This window comes from Myodes glareolus, chromosome 17 (assembly GCF_982192425.1).
Source record: "Myodes glareolus chromosome 17, mMyoGla1.1, whole genome shotgun sequence".
NCBI lineage: Eukaryota > Metazoa > Chordata > Mammalia > Rodentia > Cricetidae > Myodes > Myodes glareolus.
Window position 1 is genome coordinate 61,902,384 of NC_142042.1, and position 25,226 is coordinate 61,927,609.

The 25,226-nt window shown below is 39.6% G+C and overlaps 1 protein-coding gene across 3 annotated transcripts in view; it reads right to left on the bottom strand.

The window, feature by feature from the left end:
• Positions 1-112: 112 nt before the first annotated feature.
• Arnt (aryl hydrocarbon receptor nuclear translocator) overlaps positions 113-25,226 on the bottom strand; it is a 68,249-nt gene continuing 43,135 nt past the window's right edge. For all 3 annotated transcript variants that reach the window (XM_048427990.3, XM_048427984.3, XM_048427989.3), the window contains 14 exons: positions 23,482-23,547; positions 22,435-22,520; positions 19,575-19,651; positions 15,233-15,367; positions 13,174-13,248; positions 11,965-12,116; positions 8,173-8,283; positions 7,901-7,994; positions 7,052-7,175; positions 6,761-6,863; positions 6,254-6,401; positions 3,711-3,870; positions 2,881-3,047; positions 113-2,006 (listed from right to left, as the gene is read on the bottom strand). In XM_048427990.3, the coding sequence (XP_048283947.1) occupies positions 1,917-2,006; positions 2,881-3,047; positions 3,711-3,870; positions 6,254-6,401; positions 6,761-6,863; positions 7,052-7,175; positions 7,901-7,994; positions 8,173-8,283; positions 11,965-12,116; positions 13,174-13,248; positions 15,233-15,367; positions 19,575-19,651; positions 22,435-22,520; positions 23,482-23,547 (1,588 nt within the window). In that variant the 3' untranslated portion in view covers positions 113-1,916. The remainder of the gene's footprint in view (positions 2,007-2,880; positions 3,048-3,710; positions 3,871-6,253; positions 6,402-6,760; positions 6,864-7,051; positions 7,176-7,900; positions 7,995-8,172; positions 8,284-11,964; positions 12,117-13,173; positions 13,249-15,232; positions 15,368-19,574; positions 19,652-22,434; positions 22,521-23,481; positions 23,548-25,226) is intronic.

Here is a 25,226-nt window from a genome sequence, read left to right on the forward strand (position 1 = left end):
ATCAACTCAACTATGCTTTATGCTTATGTGTTTGGAGCCCAGTTAGGGATTGTTTTAGTTGTGCATTCTGTTATTTATGAGCTGGAAGGGGATAATGAAGCCGCAAACAAGATCACACAACACAATAAACTTTATAAAAGAAAAAATACTGTTTTAAAATCTTTGCTACATGTCATTATTTTTGCCACTGTAAGGCTTAGCACAGATGGCTAACAAGAAAAAACAATCAAAAAATAAAACCCTGAAGGAAAAGCAGAACAAAACCCTCAGAGTAGCTTCTCCCTCCCACCCCTTCTTCAAAAGCCCTGTAATAACTGTACATTATAGTTCCGATCACATTTAAAAACAAGCTGATTATTAAAAAAACAAATATTTCATTGGAAACTCAACTTTTTGGTTCTGTAAATTGTGATATAAATATATATGATACTGTATGTGTGCATAGAGAATAAAAAAATAGCCTCCTTTTCCACTCTATTGCCTGGCACCAGACTGAAGAGAAATGGAGGGAAACTTAGTACATAACAATTCCCTCAGCCTCGCCATGAGCCTCTCCATCCAGGCTTCTTACCCCTATTAATACACTTAATAGATCTTTCCGTGTTAGTTTAATCTTTCATTTATATACTGACAGGAATCAGTAAAAAGAAGAAAAAGGCTACTGATACGTGAGACACACCTGAGGACAGAAAAGGGTGAAGGTAGTAGCTGTATCTGCGTTTCTATGGCTGTGATTATCAAGTGATCCTGTGCGAATCTGAGTTCGGACTCAACAAACACATTGACTCACATTTATGTTCCAAGCAAAGTTCAAATCCAAGTTTGGAGAGGGAGCAAAGGGCAGAGGTCAGGAAGACCTACACGTACTTCTGACGACAGCAAGGAGAGGCTACAGTGCAGCAGGGCTTTCTATCTGGTTTATACCCTTGTCGCTGAGGACTGTCTCAGATAGCTGATCCAAGAAGTTGAGCTTTCATGCGGAAATAACCTCTCCAGAACACATGTGACTCTGACAGAAAAATGCAGCATTAACTTATGGGCAACTCTGGGATTTCTGACAGTGTTTATCTGGCCAGCCTATTGTGATCTGCAGATCTTCCACATAAAACGAGAGCACCAAAGAGCAGGAGTAATCCAGCTTGATCATTAATGTGTTCTGTATAAACAGAAGACTGTACATTGGCCTAAGGTTCCATTTTGGCTGGGCATCAGTTTAAGTGCAGCAAAGACTTAATTTTTAAATACTCTTTGGCTGCAATACTAAACACAAAAATACCTGGAAAAATTACCTTTTTTAGGACTCTCTGAAGACCAAGCAGAAAGACAAAGAACATCTGGGACAAACTTTGCATATACTCCCTAACAGGGAGGAAGGACATGACAGAGGGGCTCAGATACTCAGATACACACACACACACACACACACACACACACACACACACGTTCACGCTCTTTCATGTTCCTTTCCAGGGGATTGTTCACCTCCTAAAGCTCCACATATACCTATGAATTTTCATGATCCTTGGTTATGAGGATGTTTCTTTCTCCTCTCCTCCACTCTATTCAGAATTTCTATCCAAAACAAGCCACAGTCTCCAAGGCCATTAGTGCTGTCGCGTTCTTCTCTTCTATTCTGCCCCTTGACTCAGGCAAACACCACTTCTGTGCCACTTCTGGTAAGAAGACATAAGGACAGGACTTCCAACCTCACCTGTCTTCAGATTTTCAGAGGACCCTAAAAGCCTGGGAATTCATTTCATTTCTTCTATAAATGTTACTTCAGAGTCAAGGGGTGAAGGGGGTACATATCAGGGGTGAGGGAAGGGAAGGGAGAGGAACTTTTATTCTGTTTACAAAAGATTTGCTTTTAAAAACAAACAGTGATTTCCCCCACCCTTATCCTCACCCCAATAGTTCTATTCTGAAAAGGGAGGAAACATAGTTAGATCAGGAAATTCTTCATTGTTGTAGGTGTTGCTCTGGTCTCCCAGCATGGACAACATTTCCTAGTGAAGAAAAAGATTAGATTTGGGTTACATACCCTTACTTTTATTGCCCAACATTCCCTATCCACCACTCTTGACCAGCAGAAGCCTAGCCTCACAGCCTTTTTCCTAGTCCTGTCTCCATCTTCCTCCTATAGTTCCTTTATTTTCCTTGTTTCTAGGCCTTGATATTTTCTTTCTTTCCTAAACTTTCTGCGCACTGGTTTTGTCTGCATGTGTGTCTGTGTGAAGGTGCTGGAACTCCTGGAGCTGGAGGTACAGACAGTGGTGAGACGCCATGTGGGTGCTGGAAATTGAACCCAGGCCTCCTGGAAGAGCAGCCAGTGCCCTTTACAGCTAAGTCATGTCTCCAGTCCCACTTGATATTTTCAAAGGAAGAAAATATGCATGCCAACATTTCACTTAACTCCTACAGTCATGTCTGAAATGTATCTCATCACATTTGTTCTGACCAAACCCTATTTTGTCTTCTTTTTAGTGTGTTTTTGACTAGTTTATTCTCTGCCTAAGATTATCCCATTCAATCTTACAGCACCCCTCAGGGAAAAACACATATTTATAGCTATAATCAGTATGTTCTATGTAGTGTACTTTTAAATTATCCTATTTAAATCCAAAGCTACTTTGAGATGTAGATCTCTGTACAGGAGTTAAAATAACTTCCTTCATGATCTTTACATGGTGCTTCACATCAGTAATTTTGGTCTGGTGAACGAGTGTGTTCATGATAATAATGTCAATTACTGACATTCACCCCTAGGTTTCTGTCTTCCCTTCTGCTCATCTTCTTGTACGATCCCAATCAATACCATGTATGCTTCCTTCTATCTCTCTTTCCTGACTCACTCTCTCTCCAAAGTATTTATCTACTCACCTGAAAGACCTCAGGCTGGCTAGATGGTTGTGCTGATGCTTGCTGAACATGTTGCTCATTGGAATTGGACCGATGATGGGGCTGCTGGCTCTGCCACTGTGGCCAGACACCCACACTCTCTGCTGTCCGGGTTTGGAACTGTCCTGAAGTCTGTCCACTCTCAGGAGCTAGAAATGTAGTTAAGGATAAACAGTTTGAATCTATTAATTTCAATGGAGGGGAGAAATCAGCACACAGCTACATAAAACTCAGTAGTTTTATATATGATACCTTCTGCCCTTCTAGCTGCTAACCAATGCCTCTACTTCAAAGCCCAGTCTCAAATTAAGTTTCATTCTCGAGACAGCATTTTTAAAGAATTCTCTGTTAATTTAAATATGCATTCCATTAAGTATATGTGGATTTTGTAGTACTAGTGTTATAAAAATTACAATAACTCATGTGGTTTTTATTGTAAGTGTTGAGATAGGTTTCCTACAGCAACTTTTTATAAAGGTTTTACAAGTTTATTACTGTTTTGTGTTTGGTGCATGTGAGATATGTACTGTGGCTCCTGATGGTCAGAAGACAGCATGGTAGAGTCAGCTCGCTCCTGTACACGGGCTCTGGGGACTAACTCAGGTATTCAGGCTTGTGAGTCAAGCACTTTATCCAATGGGCCATTTCAATATCCTCTGGGCAAGGTTTTTAATTTCAAACAGACTGGGACTTTGCATTTCCTTTATAACTAGGTCAGCACATCAAGGACACAGGGAAACAATTCTAACCATCAAATCCTCTTTCTTTAGTAGTTTGGTTTTCTTGTTATCTCCCTTCTCATCTGAACTTACGGAAGTTGGATGCACGGTTGGTGAGGGCAGGGTAGGCTGCAGTACCCTGGGAGGCTGTGGGAGCACCCGGGAGAGACATAGCACTGAAGGAGGAGGAAGTCTGAAAGTTGCTCACACCAAATTGGGAAGAACGAGTCTTGGCTGTCGCCTGGGTGGGCACCTGGTAAAGAAAAGGAGGTCAGAACGAGGGAAACCTGTGCACTTCATTTCTGCGTCAATGCTCATCAACCACTGGATTCTAGACACAGCTCATCACCCGGTTCTACCTGTGTACTTCTGATTTACTCCCAGCTCCTCCTAAAACTATTTTTTTTTTTAAGGCAACTAAAGGTACAAAAAGCAAAGAATTACAGGTTTAATAAAAATCACAATAATTAGCTAAGCTCACTGGGTTAAGAAATAAGGGGAGGAGACATTAAAATAGAATAGGTGGATAAGAGGAAGAGGTATCGGTGTAGAGTAGAACAGGAGGTTATGGTCAAAATACATTATACACATACATGAAGGCATTTTAACAAACCCATTCCGATATAAAATGAGCTCATAAAATTTTGAGAATTAACAGAAAGCATGTTATAAATTGCACGTGTGTTTAACATATATGTACAAGTGTACGTGCACAAACACAGCAGCCAGAGATCAATATGTCTTCTTCAGTTGTTCCCCACCGTGTGTGTTCATGTGTACATTTGTGGGTAGGTGGGTGCATGTACACACATGTATACAAGCCAGATGTCAATGTTGCATGTCTTCCTTTACTGCCCTCTACCTTACATTTTGTGTTGTGTTTTGAGGCAAGGTTCCTCTGTGTAGACCAGGCTGGCCCAGAACTCACAGAGATTCACCTGCCTCTGCCTCTCAAGTGCTGGGATTAAAGATGTGCACCACCACCACCACCACCACAGGGTTCCACCTTATTTTATGAGACTGGGTCTCTCACTGACCCTGGAACTTACCCATCTGGCTAGACTAATTGGTTAGGAAGTTCTAGAGATTCAGTTCCATTTTCCCAGTGCTGGGAATACAGGTGTGTTCTATCACACCTGATTTACTTTTTTTTCTTTTTAAACATTTTGAGTGCACGAGTACGCACACACCTAGGCATGCATGAGCCTAGACGTCAGAAGATAACATGTAGGAGTTGGTTCTCTTTTCCCACTGTGTGGGTCTTCGGAATTACCATCAGGCTTGTGACAAGCACTCTACCAAAGAGTCATCTCCCCAGTCCCCAAAGTGGAATTTTAGAAACGAAAACCAGGGCATCATTGTCCTCAGTCTGCATTCCACCCATTCCAGACTCTGTTCCTAAGAGTGACCTTTTCCTCCTTACGGGAACATATGTGTATTACAGGACAATGTGGTGACGGCTCTCTTAGCAAAGTTCACGTCCACGCTCAGTTATATCTTTCTGAGTGCTTATCTTTTGCTCTTGAATTTCATCTTAAATCTGTATGTAAAGAGTCTTTTAATAAAAACTCTAGATTTGCTTCAAAAAGAAAAGGAAAAGAAACTGGAAAAAGAAGAAGCCTCATTACTAAGCTCACCAGGAGACTCATGGCTTATACTTTGGACAACGACTTCCTGCTTTTATTTTCCCTTGCATTTGTTTTTGTTCTTCCTTTTTTGAAACAGTTTATCTCGCTACGTGGCCCAGGCAGGTCTTGTGTGTAGGAACTGAAGCCGTGCACTGTCACACCCAGTTGTACTGTTTACTGACTGAGAAACTAGTCATTGTTTCAACATGTTTTATGGAATTATAATTTCTTTTTTTGTTGTTTTTCAGGGTTTCTCTGTGCAGTCCTGGCTATCCTGTAACTCACTCTGTAGACCAGGTTGGCCTCGAACTCACAAAGATCCTCCTGCCTCTGCCTCCATATGCTATGGTTAAAGGTGTGTGCCACCACCAGAGTGGAATCATAATTTCTGCAAACATTTGTAAATACCACAATTTTAAAAATAACTCCTAGGGAGACAATATATGCATGCTTAATTTTATCAAAGCCCTGAAAACTACGGTAGTAACTGTTTTCAACCTCAATGCTCCTCCTGGACAATAGAGAAATGGATCACCTTCTGTGTATTTTTACACAATTCTGAAGCCTGGTTTGTTTTCATTTTTTTTCTAAAATATTATTTATACAAGAGAAATAAGCTTAATATATTTACTATATATTATATGCATAGATACTATGCCAAGATTTTCACTATTTTCACAAATAAACAGTCAATGAATATAATTACTAATTTTTTACTTTGGTACTATATCACATAGTCCTAAATGAAGACAAACTCTTTGAATTTGCTCTAAACAAGTCTGAAATCAAAGTTGTTTAAACTGTTCTGACTTAAGGTGAAAATGTAGAAACCATAGGTACTAATAAGATTTTTTTTTTTTTAATCTCTGGTATTGTAATCATGTGGTTGCTCTCAACAAACATGAAAATTATAAGTAAGATCAAGAGGGGGATCGGAGAGGAGGTGTCTAAGACGACAATAATATATTCACTTATAGGAAAAAAAAGACCCCAACAAAAACAACATACCTGGGCAGAGAAGCCTGGTCGGGTACTAGGGGTCCAAGTTGGAGCTGCTCCCTGGGTAGGGTTGGAGTGACGAGAAATCTGGGCCAACATCTGCCCTGCAGAAGATGACGGCTGGACAATGGTTACAGGAGGGCTCAGACCACTATTCCTAGGAACAAACAGACAGGTAAAAGATTAAAAGGAGACCCTATCAAGGAAGCTATGAATCAAAAGATAACCAAATTCTATCCCTAGATCCCTCTGACTCCCTTGGAGGTAAGGAAAACCTGATAAATCTGAAAACCATTAAGAAAGACTGACACCACACACTGACCACACAGAGAGCCTACAAGGCAGCAGGACAGGTGCAAGGAATAGGCGGAAAAAAGCAGCTCCTTTGTCTCACCCTAGGTCCAGTAAGTTCTACTGCTTTGAAACGACCAGAGAAAGCAAGGGAAGAATGACATGTGGATTCACCAACTGAATCCTGCAGAGCCCTGTCAAGCAGCACACACATATGGGGCTCACCTGAAGTTCTCTGCCGGCCGGGGGGTAGGAGGGAATGAGCTGCCCTGGGAGAATAGCTGTTGGGTGGCAGGGGCAGTGCTGGAGGAGATGCCTTTACTCTGATCTGTGGACCAAAAGGAGTTGGGGGAGGGCCATCAAGGGGCTGTAGTATATAGTTTAATAAATTCCTATTTACTAAGAAGTACGTAACTTAGGTGGAAGTATGCTGGAAGACTACTGATTGGGCAGTAGCAGTCCCACCAGTGATGACAAAATCAGACTGTAAAAGGAATCTGCAGAAGAAAGCTGTACCTGCACTGATGTTGGGATAGATTTCTGAAAACCTTGGATCTCTGTCCTGGGCAAAAAGACCATCTGACTTTTCAAGGGGCTTGCTGTGTTCTGCTCCTGTAGTTGCCACAGGCTGGACAGAAACCTAGGGAATAAAATAATGAAAACAATCAATAAATGGTTAATGTAGCAATTCAATAGCATTCAATTTCATATTCTCACTGATACTGGGAGTTTTTAGGATTTACTTATTTTATTTATTTTTTTTAAATATTTATTTATTTATTATGTATACAATATTCTGTCTGTGTGTATGCCTGCAGGCCAGAAGATGGCACCAGACCCCATTACAGATGGTTTTGAGCCACCATGTGGTTGCTGGGAATTGAACTCAGGACCTTTGGAAGAGCAGGCAATGCTCTTAACCTCTGAGCCATCTCTCCAGCCCCTACTTATTTTATTTTATTGAGACAGGGTTTCTCTGTAGCTTTGGAATCCAGAACTTGCTCTGTAGACCAGGCTGGCCTTGAACTCACAGAGATGGTCTGCCTCTGCCTCCTGAGTGCTGGGATTAAAGGTGTGCACCACCATGCCTGGCAATTTTTTTTAATCTTTTTAATTATGCATGTTTGTATATACATACACACATGAATACAGTGCCTCCTGAGATCAGAAACATCGTATCTGGAGCTAAAGTTACAGGTAGTTGTGAGCCACCTCATCCACTGTAGGTACTAGAAACTGAACTTGGGTCTTCTGCAAAAGTGGCTAACTCCCTTAACTACTAAGCCATCCTGCCAGCCTCGAGATACATTTTAAAAAATGCTCACTTTCCTCTTAACAGAAAAGGATAGACAAACACACACACACCTGGGAATGGTTATAGCTGGCTAGCCCATCTCTTCCTGGTACCATATCCAATTCTGCTTGCTGCTGCTGCTGCTGCTGCTGTTGCTGCTGCTGCCTGTTATGTCAAATGTCAGTGTGGAAAGAAACAGAGGAAAAAAAAATTTAACAAAGAATTTGGAGAAAAGGCCTTTAAAAAAACAAAAAACACATAAAACAACAGCAAAAATATAATTGCACATCACTATTTTCTGGATAGTGATTGCTCAAAACATAATTACTTCACCATTTCTTACCTGGATGCCAGCTGCCCTGTACCCATCTCTAGGGATAAACTGGTTGTCGGACCTAGCTGTGACCTCTGAATTGTGTTAGAAAGTGTAGGCCGTGGTTCCTGGTTAGAGTTCCTAAGAAAATAAAGTAGACAAGAACACAGAAAACAGAAACAAGGAATGACTCAATACAATAAATTCCACATAATCACTAACAGATCTTTACAAAGTGCAGTCCCATAGGTAACCTATGACCTTGGTTTCAGCAAAAAGACTTACATTATGGACTATATGGCACTAACTGAAACATGTCGAAAAAACAAGGGTTTATCCTGTTTCTGTTGTTGTTCTGAAACAGGGCTTCAGACAGCCCAGGCTAGCTAAACTCACAAGTATGGTGACTTTTAGTTTCTGATTACTTGCCTCAACCTCCAAGGACAGAGATTATAAACGTGCACCATCACATTCAGTTTATGAGGTGCTGAGGATCAAACTCAGGGTCACATGCATGCTAGACAGGCACTCTACCAACTGAGTTATGGCTCCAGCCCAGCATGTTTGCTTTATAACTCCTTTAAGTTATTTGATACCTGGGTATTACGAATATGAATATGTGTGTGCCCATACCCTGAATTTTTAAAATTGTAAGGAAGAATTAAAATGAATGTGTACATTAAAACAACTTGATCTTTTTGTTTTTTGTTTTGTTTTGTTTTGTTTTTTAAGACAGAGTATCTCTAAGTAACCCTGACTGTACTGGAACTCTCAAGGTCAGTGGTTCTCAATCTTCCTAATGTTAAGACCCTTTATTATAGTTCCTCATGTTGTGGTGGCCTCAACCATAAAATTATTTTTGCTACTTCATAACTGTAATTTTGCTACAGTTACAAGTTGTAATGTAAATATCCAATATGTAACCCCTATAAATGGGTCATTTGACCCCAGAGGTCATGACCCACAGCTTGAAAACCACTGCTCTAGGTGGACCAGGCTGGCCTCAAACTCACAGAGATCCACCAGAACACCACTGCACCTTGTTAACAATCTCATCTTTAAAAGATAAGTTCAGGGGCTGGAGAGATGGCTCAGAGGTTAAGAGCATTGCCAGCTCTTCCAAAGGTCCTGAGTTCAATTCCCGGCAACCACATGGTGGCTCACAGCCATCTGTAATGGGGTCTGGTGCCCTCTTCTGACCTGCAGACATACACAGACAGAATACTGTATACATAATTAATAAATACAAATTAAAAAAAAAAATAAGTTCAAGCCAGGCACAGTGGTGCTCAACTTTAATCCTAGTACATGGAGGTTTGCAGAGGCAGGGGGATTTCTATAAGTTTGAGGCCAGCCAGGTCTAAATAGTGAGTTCCAAGACAACAAGGCCTATGTAGCATTCCTATGCTACACAAAACTTGCATAGGAATATTTACGCTTCATCCTGAATAGCCGAATAGTAGAAATAACCCAGTGTCCACCAACTGATAAACAGAATGGGCTCTCCATATTCAGTACATCACACCTGACAAAAAGCTATCTGGAACTGATACTCACTTGCAAAAGAAAAATTAATTTTCTCCAATGGAGTCTTATTAGATGTATTAACCACACTTCTCTTCAAAGTAGGATCCTTGTCTATGAGCAGCTAGGCAACATGAAGTGTACTCAATGGTATTTTTGTAGACTTTTTGTCTCATATTGTTCTGTTTGGGCATTTTTTTTGCCTTATTTGTCTTTTGATATATATTTTTATTTCTGGTTGTGTGGGTGGGCGGGTGTGCACGCGTGCATGCACACACGTACATTAAGAGAAAGGAAAGAAAGGGTATGGAGTTGGGTAGGTGGAGAGGAACTGGGAGGGGGAGAAGTGTGATCAGAATATAGTATATGCAACTTTAAAACAAAAAAATGCTATGTTCATAAAATGGAGCATTAATTCACAGCACCAACAATAAAATGAGGTTCTAATACATAGTATCACATGGCTGACCCAGGAAACAGTGAGACCACTCACAAAGGAACCATCCTGTGATTTACATATCGCTAAAATAAGCAGGTTTATAGAGCTAGTGAATTGAGAGTTTAGAGGAAAGGGAAGAATGGACAATTTTAGTGGGTTCAGGGTTTGAATAGGGATGAAAATGTTCTGAAAATAGATGGTTCTAAGATTTACACAATTGTATAATAAACTAAAAACAGTTCCTGTGAAATGGGTGGGATATACGGTCTGTGCAATGTACTTAAAGAGAGCTAGGGGCTGGAGAGATGGCTAAGTTGGCTGAGAGCACTTCCTGTTCTTGCAAAGGACCCCGGTTCAGTTCCCAGGACTCATGTGGCTTCTTACAACTGTCTCCAACTCTAGTTCCAAGGGATTTGATCCCCTTCTGACCTCTGAGGACATCAGACACATACATAGTGCAGAGAGATACATGGAGGCAAAACACTCATAATAAAGCTGAAGGTTTGGCATGGTGTTGCATACCTGAAATCCTAGAACTCATAGGGCAGAAGAATAGTGACTGCTGTGAGTTCAAGTCCAGCCTGGTCTACTTAATGAGCTTCAGATCATTCAGAACTACATAGAGAAGAAGCCTTGTCTCAAAAAAAAAAAAACCAAACCAAACCAGACAAGACCAACAACAACAAAAAAGAAGTTCAGAGAAAAGGAACAAAAATTAATAAAATTGTGTGACGCGACCATGCTCTGCAGTAAGCCCTGATTCATGGATCAACTTTAATCCATTGCCTGTTTTATATATGAAAACTACAGGAAGACAGCCATGTTATTTCTGTGCCTGTTTCCATGCACAACAGCAGAGTTGAGCAGTTGCAGTAAAGACCATTTGGTCCAGACAAGGCTAAAGCATTTATCGTCCTGCCCTTCACAGAAAAGTCTGCCTAACTTTGTTCTAGATGAAAATCTTCCTAGACTAGAACACTGGTGGCTAAAACAAAATCATGGAGGCAAGTGGAGCACACCTTTAACTCCGGCATTCAGAGAGGTAGGTAGCTATCTGTGAATGCAAGGCCAGCCTGGCCGGCAAGTTGAGTTCCAGACAAGCCAGGACTACACACCAAGACCCTGACTTAAAAACAAACAAATACAAAACCCTTCCAAAAAATCCTGAGGTAGGGAAATAGTTCAGTGGTACAGGAGTTTGCCTACTTTCTGCAAATCCCTTGATTTGACCATTAGCAGTGCAATAAGTAAATTAACTAATAAAGAAAAGTAAAATTATTACTAAGCAAATAAAACCTAGAAAATTGAAATGAGAATCTTTCCATCTCAAGAACTAATCTTTAAATTACTATTTTATTTGCACTCTCTTACAGAAAGAAAAGAAGTTCACGAGTAGACTGCGTCAGGCAGCAGGTGTGGGCACTGTGCACAGCATAAACTACTGTTGCTTATTAAGACTTACTCTACTGTGAGCCAGTGAGACGGTTTGGCAGGAAAAGCTGCTTGCCCCCAGGCTGACAACCTAAGTTCATGCTTGGGCCCCACTCGTGAAAGGAGAGGACTACTTGCACAGGCTGTTTCTAATGTTCATACATGTTCTATTCCGTGCCAGAGTGATACACACCAATTACTAAATGGCTGTCAACAACAAACAAAATCTACCTTACTCTCTGCCTCAACTATATCAAATTTTACAGAAAGCTGTTAAATGAGGACTCTCAAACTAATGGTATTTCATAAGTCAAAATTGACAAGAAGGTGATAAGGTTAAGACTTACCCTCTCTCACCCCCACCCCACCCCACCCCAGGGGTGGCCACAGGAGAAATAACCCAACATGAGAAAAAGAAGAGTACATACTTCACATTCGTGTTGGTACAGATAATATACTCAATTTCATCTGAATAAGGGTTTTGGAACGTAAATGAGCTGGTTCTCATCCAGAGCCATTCTCGGTTCTTAGATCGGAATCGGAACATGACAGATAGCACCTGGCCTTTTAATTTCACCACCTGAAAGGGTTTTCATTCATCAGTGGACTCAAAGAAAATTAAGTAATAATCTTCCCACTTTTACAACTTCAGGACTCTTGTGTTGTTGCCCCTGAAGCACCAATCTTTTTCAATGGTCAAACAAGAGAAAGAGGAGCTTAAGGGGATATGTATCTATCAAGTATCTTCCCAGGGCTGCAGACTGCATGACTGTATAGTCAGGAGGAGCACAGAAGAGACTGTCTCCATGTTTCCTTTGCTGCAGACACACTAAATGAACTGGCTTTGCAAGTCTGTACCAGGAATTCCAGTTTGGTGACACCAAATACATTTTACACATTATTTACCAATCCCAGCTATTCTATTCAAAACTTGAGAATTTTGGTTTCCATAAAACCCTACACACAGGGAACCTTAGTTTTGCTAGAGTTTTAGTTCCTGCTCCTACAGAACAGAAGACAATCTTTTAGTCCTCCATTTCTAATAATAGCAAATATTAGCAATTAATGTTTACTTTTTATGCATAAAATGCTGGGCTATATGTGCCTGATGGCATTACCTTATTTAGCCTTCCCACAAGCTTCTACCTTTAAGTATTAGTATAACCATTGTATCAGTAAGATCATTACAGAGACTTAATTAACTTGTAAAATATAAAGAATAGTTATCCAAAGCCAAGTCTATTATTTTCACTAAGTATTTTCAGGAGCTCAGGCCTGAAAATTACAATTAGTTACAAGAGAGTTAACCTTCAGTTATCTATAAAAGAATTCTGAAGAAACTTTCCTGCTATGATCTAAGGTCAGTGAAACAGGTAATATTTTAAGTGCTTTGAAGACAATTTCTTGGATACAGTTAGGTGAGTAGAAGACAGTAAGTAGCTAAAGCCCAGCAGAAACACCTTGGATTTTTATCTAGTTTCAAAGTATTATCATTTTCTATTTCTTAGAATATAAGCTCAGTATAAAGTATAGTATCCACCACAGTGCTCAAATGAACACTGACCAATAAGTAGCTAGAATAAACATAAAGAATTGAGCAAAATATGTATTCAGACCCAAACCAGGAAAAATGTTACCTGTTGAAAGCTGTCTCTTAGAAGCTGCTGATCTTCAGGATGACAAAACTCTACAATACTCTTTCCTAAGAGCTCCTAGGAGGAGAGAGAAAAGTAAAATGTACACCTTCCATGGCCGCCCAACCTTCCTGTCAGCTAGAGATGCCAATGTTATTTCTTGTCTTTATCCTTCGATAAACAGGTGTGTGGAGGGGGAAAAGGAAACAGAACCAGTGAGACAGTGCAATGAGTACTTGCCACTAAGCCTGATGACCACATGGTGGAGAACTGGCTCCTGCAAGCTGTCCTCTTAGCTCTAGCTGTGCTCTAAGGGACATGCATGTATGCATGTATTTGTAGACAACTCAGCAGCTGAAAACAAAGGGCCTTTCTTACAAAATCATCTTACTAGCTCTCTTAATGATAGCAGTTTAGAGGAGAAACTTTTGCCAGGCAAACCCTATAATCTCAGCATCTCAGGAGGCTAAGACAGAAAGATTTCCAGTTTGAGGTAGGGAGAGAACCTATCTCAGGGGGGAAAAAAAGACAGAGAAAGAAAACCACGCATAGATAACATTCATACCTTGTAAATATGAGGACCTGAGTTTGGTCATTAAAATGTGTTTTCAAAACGGTGGGAGAGTTCAGGTGAGACAGGAGAAATGGCTCATTCCTTAAGAGCACTTCTTGCTCTTGAAAAGATCATACGCCAGGCAGTTAAAGATGAAGAGCCACGTTGGAGGATTTACAATCTCTGAACTAACAGTCCCTATAAAGTAGTTGTTATCAAGACAAGTGTTCTAACCATATAAACCCAGTTCTAGGGAATCCAAGGCATTCTTCTGATCTCTGTGATACCAGGTAAACACAAGTACATATTCAGGTACTCACACCTACACATAAAATAAAAAAATAGCTGGGCATGGTAGTGTACGCCTTTAATATAAGCACCTAGGTGGCAAAAGGCAGGCACATCTCTGAACCTGAGGCCAGCCTGGTCCAAATATACAGAGTCAAGGCTGCATAGCAAAACACCGTTTCAAAAATAAAAATAAAAAGTAAAATCAAGTCAAGTGTGGTATATTCTCACAATTCCAGAGGAACTAGACAGGTGAATTATGGGAGTCCAGAGGCCAGAAAGCTTAGACAGCTTTTCAAGTTCCAGGCCAATGAGAGATCATGCCTCAAAATGAAAAAGACAAATGGTACCTGGTGACCCCCAAGACTGTGCCCTGGCCTTCTTACCTATGTGCACACACAAAGATTTTCTTCTAAAAGCTTATTTCCAACTTTAGTACTTAGCATTTAGGGCTCTGAGTTGATTTTGGTCTATGGCATGATGATTTTTAGGGGTAGTGGTGCATATGGATCTGATATACTCTACTTGTTACATTTTTTCCCCATGAAATGTCTTAGCACCTTTGCTGAAAATCCAATGACCATGAATGTAAAAAAGGCTCTCTTCTGGCATCAGAGCAGATCAGTAAGTTAACACCTCCCTATATTGCCACACTGCCTTGATAAAATCTTGACAGGAAGGGTTGGATCAGGATGTAAGTAAATCCTCCAACTTAGTTCTTCATTTTCAAGATTTCTTCTTCACTGACCATTTCTTACACATATAGCCAGGCTCATACAGATCACAGAGGTCATGTAAGTCAGGGATAGTTAACGGATCTACTGCATGAGAACATTCTAATAACCAGTGCTACACTTTCATTTATTATAGGTTATTATTCCATTAGTAATTATATAAATTACCTAAATGAGAATAGCTATACTAGAATAATTAAAATAAGCAGTTTTGAATTATCTGTATTAATGTCAGAAATAAAAAGTAAGTATACATTTATACCCACTATTTCCATGTGGTTTCATAAACTGTATTTCTCTATATGGGGTGATAATCTTGGTAGGAAGTTGAGACTAGATTTTGCTATTTGTAAAATAGGAGCATCTCTTTTTCTGAACTGGACTGCTATATTTTGATCATTCCTGGAATTATATAGCCATATAACCTCAACCCTAGCAACAGAAAGCAAAGGCCTAAGTATCAACAACGTAGTAACTCCACTCTCACCTGTGGCTGGTAGCCAACAGTAGCCACACAACGATGATCGACAAAAGTGAATATCCCCTCAATGTTGTGTCGGGAGATGAACTCTGTTGGTTGGCAAATGTTACTCATGTCTGTACAGTTGGGAGAACTAGTTACCTAAGAGTGGAGAGATAAAAATGAGCCAAAATAATACCATTACTTACAAAAACGTTTTTAATCCTCTTATGAGTATCTGCATAGATAAGAGACTATCAGATTTAGGAACTTCTAAGTGTTTCCCCCAGAAATGCAAAAATGGCAATCCCAAGGAGACGCACGAAGTCTAGCTCTACTCCTATTTATGTTTTCTTTACTACGTTAGTAAAGTAAGAAATAATGAATGCAACCCTAAACTACCTACCTGTTTTTTGGTTAGCTTGTGTTCATTATTCAGAATGGTTCAAGTTTCTGAGAAACTTCACTGTGTTGAGGAAAAGAATCAAAATCAAGGTGCTAGAGATGGTTCAATGGTTTAAGAACACTGGCTGCTCTTCCAGAGACCCTGAGTTCAAGTTCTAGAACCCGTATGGCAGGTCATCTGAATAGAAATGGGTTAGTTTAAGTCATAAGAGTGAGCTAAAAACGAGCCTATATGGTGTCCAACCTGGGGGCACATATTTCCATAAAGAATCTGAGAAAGCTTAAAAAGAAAAGTTCCAAACACATAAACACGAAGCCAGGTAGTTTTCTAGTCTGCAGTCTCTTAGGTGGACCACATCGTACAAAGATGCAGTTCCTGACTGCTGCCTGCAGGCCTGAGTCAGCCAGCTCCATGTGCGGAGCCATGTGGTAGGTTTCAGGATGGCTCACATGGTCAGAGAAGGCTGCAGGTACGCAGTGAAGCAATCCAGGTTAGAAAACCTTTAAACAGATACAGCAAAAACTGGGTATAGACAATCATAAAAAAATAGTTAAAAAATAATAAAGTCTTTAAAGAAAGAGTAAAGTAATATAAAGGAAAAAATGCTACATAAGGATAGGAAATACACAGAGCGTCCGGATCCTATGTGGTGCTTTGCTCATTTGAATTTCATGAATGCTGATACGTGAATGGCAGCTGCTGAGAGACAATGGAGTACGGAAGGGACTGCTGAATTAAAATAGCAAGTACGTGTGTGTATTAGAGATGTATTGGTATTTGAATGGAAGTTGGGGAATGTGTTGCATTGGGGAAGAGGTTATGCCTTTGTTTCCACAGAAGATAAAAAGTTATGGTTCTCTTCAAAATTAATAAAGATCAGATTTGATTGGGGAGACCTCATAAAAATCTTGGCTATAGACATAAAGAAGAAACCAAGAAAGACTACAGGACAGATGATGTATATGGCTGATCCCTCTACTATGGGAACAGTTCTGAGACTGGATGATACACGATAAATCTTGTTGGCTATAGAGTTCTCATGACTTATGATTACATGCCATCCTTTCATATGGCATGGATAGAGATTATATTACAGTTTGGTTATATAGTCCAAATGGGCTTATAAAGTTGATAGATGCCTTCTACCTGCTCAAACATAGAAAAAAAATCTTTAAATTACTTGTGCACACCACACATTCTAAACTTGTATTAATGCAGATATATGTTACCTTTAGAAGTTTATGCATTTTTCAGGAAGAAACAACAGGACAGGACCCCAATGAAGACTACTAGGCCAGGTGATCCAGCCTCTAAGAATGTCTCTGCTGCAGTTTCCTCAAAATTCTGCATCAGAGCAATTGCAAAGCTGCTAGCTAAGATGGTCCAGACTCACAAACTACTTCAGCCAAGACTTCAGGTAAGCTCTACACTTTCCCATCACACAGACACTAAACAAAAAAAACAATACAGCTAGCTCTCCCAGGACTTGACCATTATCCTAATTTTCTCAGGGTCCCCTAAAGATGCCACTGCCCCAGACAACAAGAAGCAATCTAGAGAATATGATGCCCACATTCCTAAGAGGTGGAGTGGGTGGTTTTTGGTCATTCACTGGGCTAAGGATGTTTGTCACTGTTTAGTGGAGTTGGTTACAAGTAGTTATTGGTCATGGTCAGGAAATAAGCTGAACAAAGGGGATTAGATTGAGGATCTCTTTCTGAAGGGACAAAGGGGGGATATAGTATAGAAATGATTAAATAAAAGGATGAATTATTGAGTCTACTTGTGAACAATCACTAGTCTCAAATATTTTACATTGGTATGGATTTTTGTATATTAATAAAAAATTTAAGGTCATTTTTATTATACTTTATATATGCTTCTAATCTTGTTTAAGGCATTGTACCTATGTGGCACATTTAAAACATTATTTAAAGTTTTAGTCCTTAAAAGTTATTTAAAATACTAAAGACATATTAGTAGTTAGTCATCTATAAAAATCAAACTTACACTCTTATTAGGTATATTTTCAAGGTTAAAACAGATATATTTAGATAGATCGAAGGTCTTCAAACACTTCAAAGATGTGTAAATGCACATGGTATTTAAAATGCTTTAATAACATGAGACTTTTTCTGACAGTGAGACACATATGCTCCTGGCAGCACCAATTTACTTCAAAAGAAGATAAGCATCAAAGAAACTCCATATGAAATTTGCTTCCCTTATGATAAAAAGCTAGCCCTTGCTGACAGTATACTCTCCAAACTGGACAAGCAGGTGCTGTCAAACCTCGCTAAGACAGGGTAGGACAGGACCTCAAAATTCCTTGCTTCCCAGAAATGTCTATTATGACATATTAGGCCTGTGGGCCAGAGGTAGATGCCCCAACATTACAGAAGAACTTTGGGTAACTGTCTAGGCAGTGAAATGTCCCTGTCGTTAGGTAACATTACACCCTTCTGAGGTCTTTGATGAAGCTAAAGACTAACTAATAAGACCAAAAGTTTTACTAAGTTACAATAAAAGGCATAAAACTTTAGACCCACAAAGATAAGATAAATAGAACATTTTCTCTAATTTTGCCAAATACAAATGGATTGGATAATGTAACTGCAATTCTTACTTGATAACTGCTTTGTTGTATATAATTTTACTATGTTAAAAGTTAACAACTTTCCTTTGTAATTAGACAAAGTAGGAGAAATGCTGTGGAACAATTTTTGTATACTGTAAATATATATTACTCTTACTGGTTAATAAAAAGCTGACTGACCTATAGCTGGGCAGTAAGAGATTGGGCAGGAGAGCCAGACTAGGATGAAACTGGGGAGATGGGTGGAGTCAAGGGCTGGAGAGATGGCTTAGAAGTTAAGAGCACTCACTGGTCTTCCAGAGGACCCAGGTTCAATTCCCAGCACCCACATGGCACCTCACAACTGACTGTTCCAGGTAGCTGACAACCTCACAGACACATATGCAGGCAAATAAATAAACAAACAAACAAATACGAGGAGACACCATTAAACTGTAGAGTGAGCAGAATGGGAAGTATATACATGAGGTAAACGAGCCTGGGGACAGCACATAGATTAACAGAAATGGGTTATGTTATAAGAACTAGTTAAAAATGAGCCTAAGACTCCCAACTATCTGTAATGAGATCTGGTGCCCTCTTCTGGCCTGCAGGCACACATGCAGGCAGAATACTGTATACATAATAACAAAGATAGCATAAGAAAATGAGGCTAAGCTATAGGCCAAGCATTTATAATTAATATTAAGTATCTGTGTGGCTATTTGGGAACTGGATGGTGGGAGAGAAAAGTCCACCTATACAGGTCCTAGCAACCATATGGCAGGTCACAGTTTTCTATAACTCCAGTTCTAGTGGATCCAATGTTTCTTCTGACCTCCTCAGGCACCAGGCATGTAAGTGATACACATACATGCAAGCAAAATACCCATAAACAAAATAAAAATAAACTTGAAAAATACTTTTTAAAATCTATCATAAGGCATGTAATAACAAAAGAAAAACAATTGTTTTTGTTTTGCACAGGGACAAAAGAAATTAACTGGAAATGGAAACGTAAGTACTGTAAAACTATAAATAGCAGAGTCAAGCGAAGCCTGGCATGGTGTGGCCTCCCTAATCTCCCAGCTCTCACAGGCTAACGTGGAAGGCTCCCCTGAATCAACAAGCTGGAGGTCTAGACAACACAGGGAAGTGTCATCAGCGATATCAACAACAAAAAGATTACCACCCTCTTTCATGCTCTTGATTTTTGGCAAATCTGAGAATAAGCAAGGTTTACTATAAATAACACATTTTTTCAGATTTTTAGATTTATGGATTTTTTCTATATATTCACAAAGTAAAAAAAAAATTATCACAAATAAGTCCTGAAAAGATTTATTTCCTAATCTGAAAAGAACATAGATGTGAAGACTCATACTTGCCTGCAACCTGCCAATGGCCACTAGGCAGAATTTGCTCCCCTGGCCAGCCTCTGGGTCATCATCTGGGAGGGAGACACCTTCGGGAAGGAAAAGAAGAATGACTCAGAGATCTCTAACTCAAACCCCTTTAAAGGCAAGTGATCAATTGATTTCAGTACGACGATGCTAACTATAAAATGGTACTTTAAAAAATCAACTATGCAGGGACTGGAGAGATGGCTCAGAGGTTAAGAGCATTGCCCGCTCTTCCAAAGGTCCTGAGTTCAATTCCCAGCAACCACATGGGGGCTCACAACCATCTGTAATGGGGTCTGGTGCCCTCTTCTGGCCTGCAGACATACACACAGACAGAATATTGTATACATAATAAACAAATAAACATTAAATCTTTAAAAAAAAATCAACTATGCAGAATTTATTATAAATGTCAGTCATTATCTCATGTTTGTGTATTGTTTATTATTTTTAAGTCAGAGTATAACTGTCTTAAATAGAACTTTTGTAGCTGTAACCTTGACTCTTCATCCTGTCTCCCAATGCTGGGATTATAGGCATGTACCAGCATACCTGGCTTCAATATTTGAACTGTAACAAAATGAAAAATACAAGTCCCAGCCAAAGTTCATCTAAAAACATAAACTTTACATATGCTATGTGATTATATCATACACAGATAAGTAAACATTCCTGCCAAACCAGTGACCTTTTTGGGGGGAGGGGAGGGAAGACAGGGTTTCTCTATAGCTTTGGAGCTCCTGTAGACCAGGCTGGCCTCAAACTCACAGAGATCTACCTGCCTCTGCTTCCTGAGTGCTGGGATTAAAAGCATGCACTTCTACCACCTGGCTAAACCAGTGACTTTTAAAGTAAACAAAAATTAAATTATCCCAAACACCAAAAGATATTCATATTCATAGAAAAAGGGAAGAAAAGTACATCCCTCCCAATTTCTTTATCTCTCATTTTTATCCAGGAAAAGATATTTTCTTGATAGCTATACAAATGTATAAAGATCATACATATATTAACTGTATGATTTATATATATAAGATGACTAAAAAGTACATGTGTCATTATATATAATAGTTCAAATTAACTTTTCTCAATTATATTAATTCCCATTTATTGGCTAAATGGCATGTGCCAGGAACTGTGCTGTGTGCTTTTCTTACACTAAATCTAATTCTTACAATAATGATATACAGGATATATTATGTCAAATCATAGATGAGAAAGCTGATGTAAAGATCAAGTAACTTACCATAGGTTAAACTGCTGACATAATGCCAGAAAGAAAATGTAGGTTTTTCCAAATAAATGTTAATTTTTTCTTAAAATTTTCTTAAAAATAGGAGTTGAGAAAAGGCTCAGTGGTTAAGATCACTGGCTCTTCCAGAGGACCCAGGTTTAATTCCAAGCACCCACATAGCAGCTCAAAACCATGTGTAACTCCAATCCCAGGAGATATTATACTGTCTTCTGGATTCTGTGGGCACCAGGCAAACAGGTGGTACCCAAACATACATGCAGACAAAACACCCATACATATAAAATAAATAATAATTAAAACTTGTCTCTCTTTTCTCTGCATTTTCGGCTTCTGTAAATGCCCATTTCCCAATAATCTCTTCCAGTGGGGAAGTACTAAAGAAGATTTGGAAACTCTTGATAGCCAACATAAAAAGCTGATTTTACTAGGCATGGAAAATCAAGTCTGTATCCTGACATTTGTGAGGCTGAGGTAGGAGAGCACCTTCAAGGTCTTAAGACAAAACAAAAATCTGATCTGAACACAGTACCACCTTTGCTGCATCTCTGATTTAATTTCAAATTCAAATAAAAGTACTCTACTCACATCTACACTTTCCAGAGAAAAGTCCCCTTTTAAAATTACTGCAATCAAGATATTTTCCATTTACCTCTCAAAGCCTCACTCCCATTTCAGTTTGCCCAAATTAATTGCATGAAATTCTAATGTTTCCAGCTGGGCATAGTGATGGCACACCTTTAATCCTAGCATTTAACAGGCAAAGGCAGGTGGAACTGTGTGAGTCTGAGGCTAGCTTGGTCTATATAAAGAGTTCCTGGACATCTAGGATTACATAGTGAGACCCTGTCTAAAGTAAAATAAAATTCTAGTGTTTCTTTGCCACAAATGCTTAAAGACATAGTATTTAGTGTAAAATATTATGAATTTAAACATTTTAAAACTATAATATAATAGTTACTTGGTTGTTTGTTTATGTTTGGCAATTCCAAGAAGAGGCTGAAGTGGGGAAACTGCTTGAACTCAGGAGTTCCAGAGCAGCAATAAATAAGTATCTATTTTATATATGATATTACATACTAAAAAATATGAGTAAGCATCAGCAATATACCTTAAAATATTTATTTTTGTGTATTTGCCTGTGTGAGTTCAGGGCACCACACGTGTATAGGAACCTGCAGAGGCCAGAAGTGGGTATCAGATCCCAAGGAACTGGAGTTGTAGGTGATTGTAACCCAACATATGGGTGCTGGGTACATATGTACCCAGGTTTTCTTCAAGAGTAGTAAGTGCTCTTAACTGTTGAGCCCTCTTTCCGACCTCTTTTAATGTTTCCAATGATATATTAATGAGGAAAAAAAAAGCCAGGAGGTAGTGGCACACACCTTTACTCTAAGCACTCAGGAGGCAGAGACAGGAGGATCTCTGTGAGTTTGAGGTCAGCCTGGAACAAAGAGAGTTCCAGGATAGCCAGAGCTGTTACACAGAGAAACCTTGCCTAGAAAAACCCCACCAAAAGTTTTTTCTTTTTAACTGACAATTTTCTAAGAAAGCAAGTGCACCAAGAGAGAAACTGTGACATCACTTTCTTACCCGCTGGAGGCCAGGCCTTGATGTAGCCTGTGCAGTGGACCACCACAAAGTGAGGTTCTCCGTCCTTCACAGAGCCAAGGCCATTCCTGGAACAGTTATAGGAAACGGGCAAGTTCTACAAAGTAAACTTGTCTTCTAAAAGCATTCATTCATCCACTTATTTATTTATCCATTTATTAGTACTACACATATGTCTGATAAGTGTGGGGTTTTATATACCACCTAAAACCTGTGGAGGTTGGCAGTCAGAGGAGAGAACAACTCCGTGGAATCGAGTCTTTCCATCTTCCCTTTTGCGGATTGTGGGGACTAAACTCATTTTGAAGCAAGTGACTTTATCTGCTAAGCCATCTTGCTGGCCCCAAAGTTTGTTTTTTCCTTATACATTTGCTTGTTTATGTATGTATGTATGTGTGTGTGTGGGAGGGTACATGGAAGTCAGAGGACAACCTAAGAAAGTCAGTTCTCTCCTTCTACCATGTGAGCTCCAGAGACTGCCAGTTGTCAAGGTTGGCAGCAATTACCTTTATCAGATGAGCCACTCCAGAAGCCCCCACAAAGCAAATTTTAGGGAAACAAAGTCTAAGTACCTTTAACTTCAGCTTCCTCGATAGTTAGAAAACTATCTACTCAGTGTCTGCTCTTTCCCACCCCAAAATCAGCCAAGTTTTTAACCCCTGCTGAAGTAAACCACACCATATAACAAAACAAAACACACACACACATACCAAGAAAAATAGGTATAGGAGAAGCAACTTTCTTAAACAGAATGAGCAAGAGAAGCTTTTAAAGTTCAGAAACTGGGCACACACCTTTAAATAATAGCAAAACTCGGGAGGCAGAGGCAGGTGGATCTCTGAGTTCAAGGCTAGCCTGGTCTACAGAATGAGGGCCAGGAAAGCTAGGGCTACACAGAGAAATCTTGTCTCGAAAAAACAAAAATAAGTAAATAAGCTGAGAAACACTGATAGAAAGTAAGTACGGTGAGGTAAAAGAGAGAGAGTAGTTAGCTAAAGTAAACCCTGTTTTCATTGCTATGGATTTTACCTGCATCTATTCCTCAAAAAGCTCAGTCTATTCATGGAAACTGGGTCCACGGAGCTATTGCCACACCTGTTTTAAAAGACAAAAAAATAAAAGTTGGAGTGCTATGACAAATAACAACAGGAGGAAAAGAGATCCAACTATATATATAAAACTGGCAACAAGGAAATCAGGCTGACTTGTCAAACTAATACTTTTGTTGTTTTGTTTAATTTGAGACAGCACCTTTACACCTAGGCTGGCCTGGAAAAATCTAAGGCCCAAGGAGTGCCTTGAACTGACCCTTCCTTCTGCCACCAGTACCTGAGTGATGGTATTTCAAGCATGTACCAACATACCAATTTTATATGGTGTTGGATATTAAACCGATAGTTCCACACATTTTAGACAAGCACTCTACCAAAAATGTCATATTTCCAGACCATTTAAAAACACATACACATATATGTATGTATATATAATTTATTTATTTGGTGTGTGTGTGTGTGTCACTGTGTACATGTAAAGGGCAGAAAAAAATGTAGGGGAGCTGGTTCTCTCTCCCCACTATGTGGCTTTCTGCCAAGTTTCCTTACCCACTACACTATCTATCTCTGTAGTTGCCAACCCATACCAGTCTTTGAGACAGGCTCTGGTGCAGCGCAGCATGACCTCAAACTCCCTATCTACCTGTCTTTAACTGCCAAGCGATGAGATTACAGGTAAGTGCCACCATGCCAACAATAATTTAGTGGACTACTTTTTTAAAAAAAATGTTTTTAATAGTATTAAGACATAAAAACTTTACTTTTTTTGGGGGGGGGCATTTTGAGACAGGGTTTCTCTGTAGCTTTGGAACCTGTCCTGGAATTAGCTCTGTAGATCAGGCTGGCCTCGAACTCACCTGCCTCTGGCCTCTGTCTCCCAAGTGCTGATTAAAGGCATGCGCCACAACCACCGCCCAGTCTAAAAAAGTTGTTTTTTCTTTTTCTCTTTCTTTCTTTCTTTCTTTCTTTCTTTCTTTCTTTCTTTCTTTCTTTCTTTCTTTTTCTTCTCTCTCTCTCTCTCTCTCTCTCTCTCTCTCTCTCTCTCTCTTTCTTTCTTTTAAAGAGTATTAAGACTTTTGTGTAGCCAGGTGGTAGTAGCACATACCTTTAATCCCAGCACTTGGGAGGCAGAGGCAGGGAGATCTGTGAGTTCAAGGTCAGCCTGGTCTACAGAGCTAGTTCCAAGACAGCCAGGGCTACATAGAGAAACTCTGGTCTGAAAAAAATCAAACAAACAGAATAACAATAAAAACAAAACAAATAAACAAACAAAAAAACTTTTGTGTATTCCAGGCAAGCATAATACCACTGAGCAGTAAGTCCCCTTTTCTAATTTCATTTTATTTTTTATTTTTTTTAGAGATAGAGTCTTATTATGTAGTTTATGCTAGCCTAGAACGCATGATCTTCCTTCCCTTGGCCTCCAAGGTTCTAGGATTATAAGCATGTACTACCAGATCTTGACTGTTTCCTTTAAGACAAGATCTCACTATAGGCCATGTTGGCCTTATAGCAATCCTCCTGCCTCAGCCTTCTAAGGGCTGGCATCAAAGACCTGGGCCACCATGCCTAGCTTTTCACTTCTTTAAAAATTAGAGAAGCAAAGCATGGGACATATATGTAATGCCAGCACTTGGGAGGTAGAGATGAGCAGCTCAGGAGCCCAAGGCAACCTACCTTCAAGTATAGTAAGTTTGAGGCCAGTCTAGGCTATGAGATTCT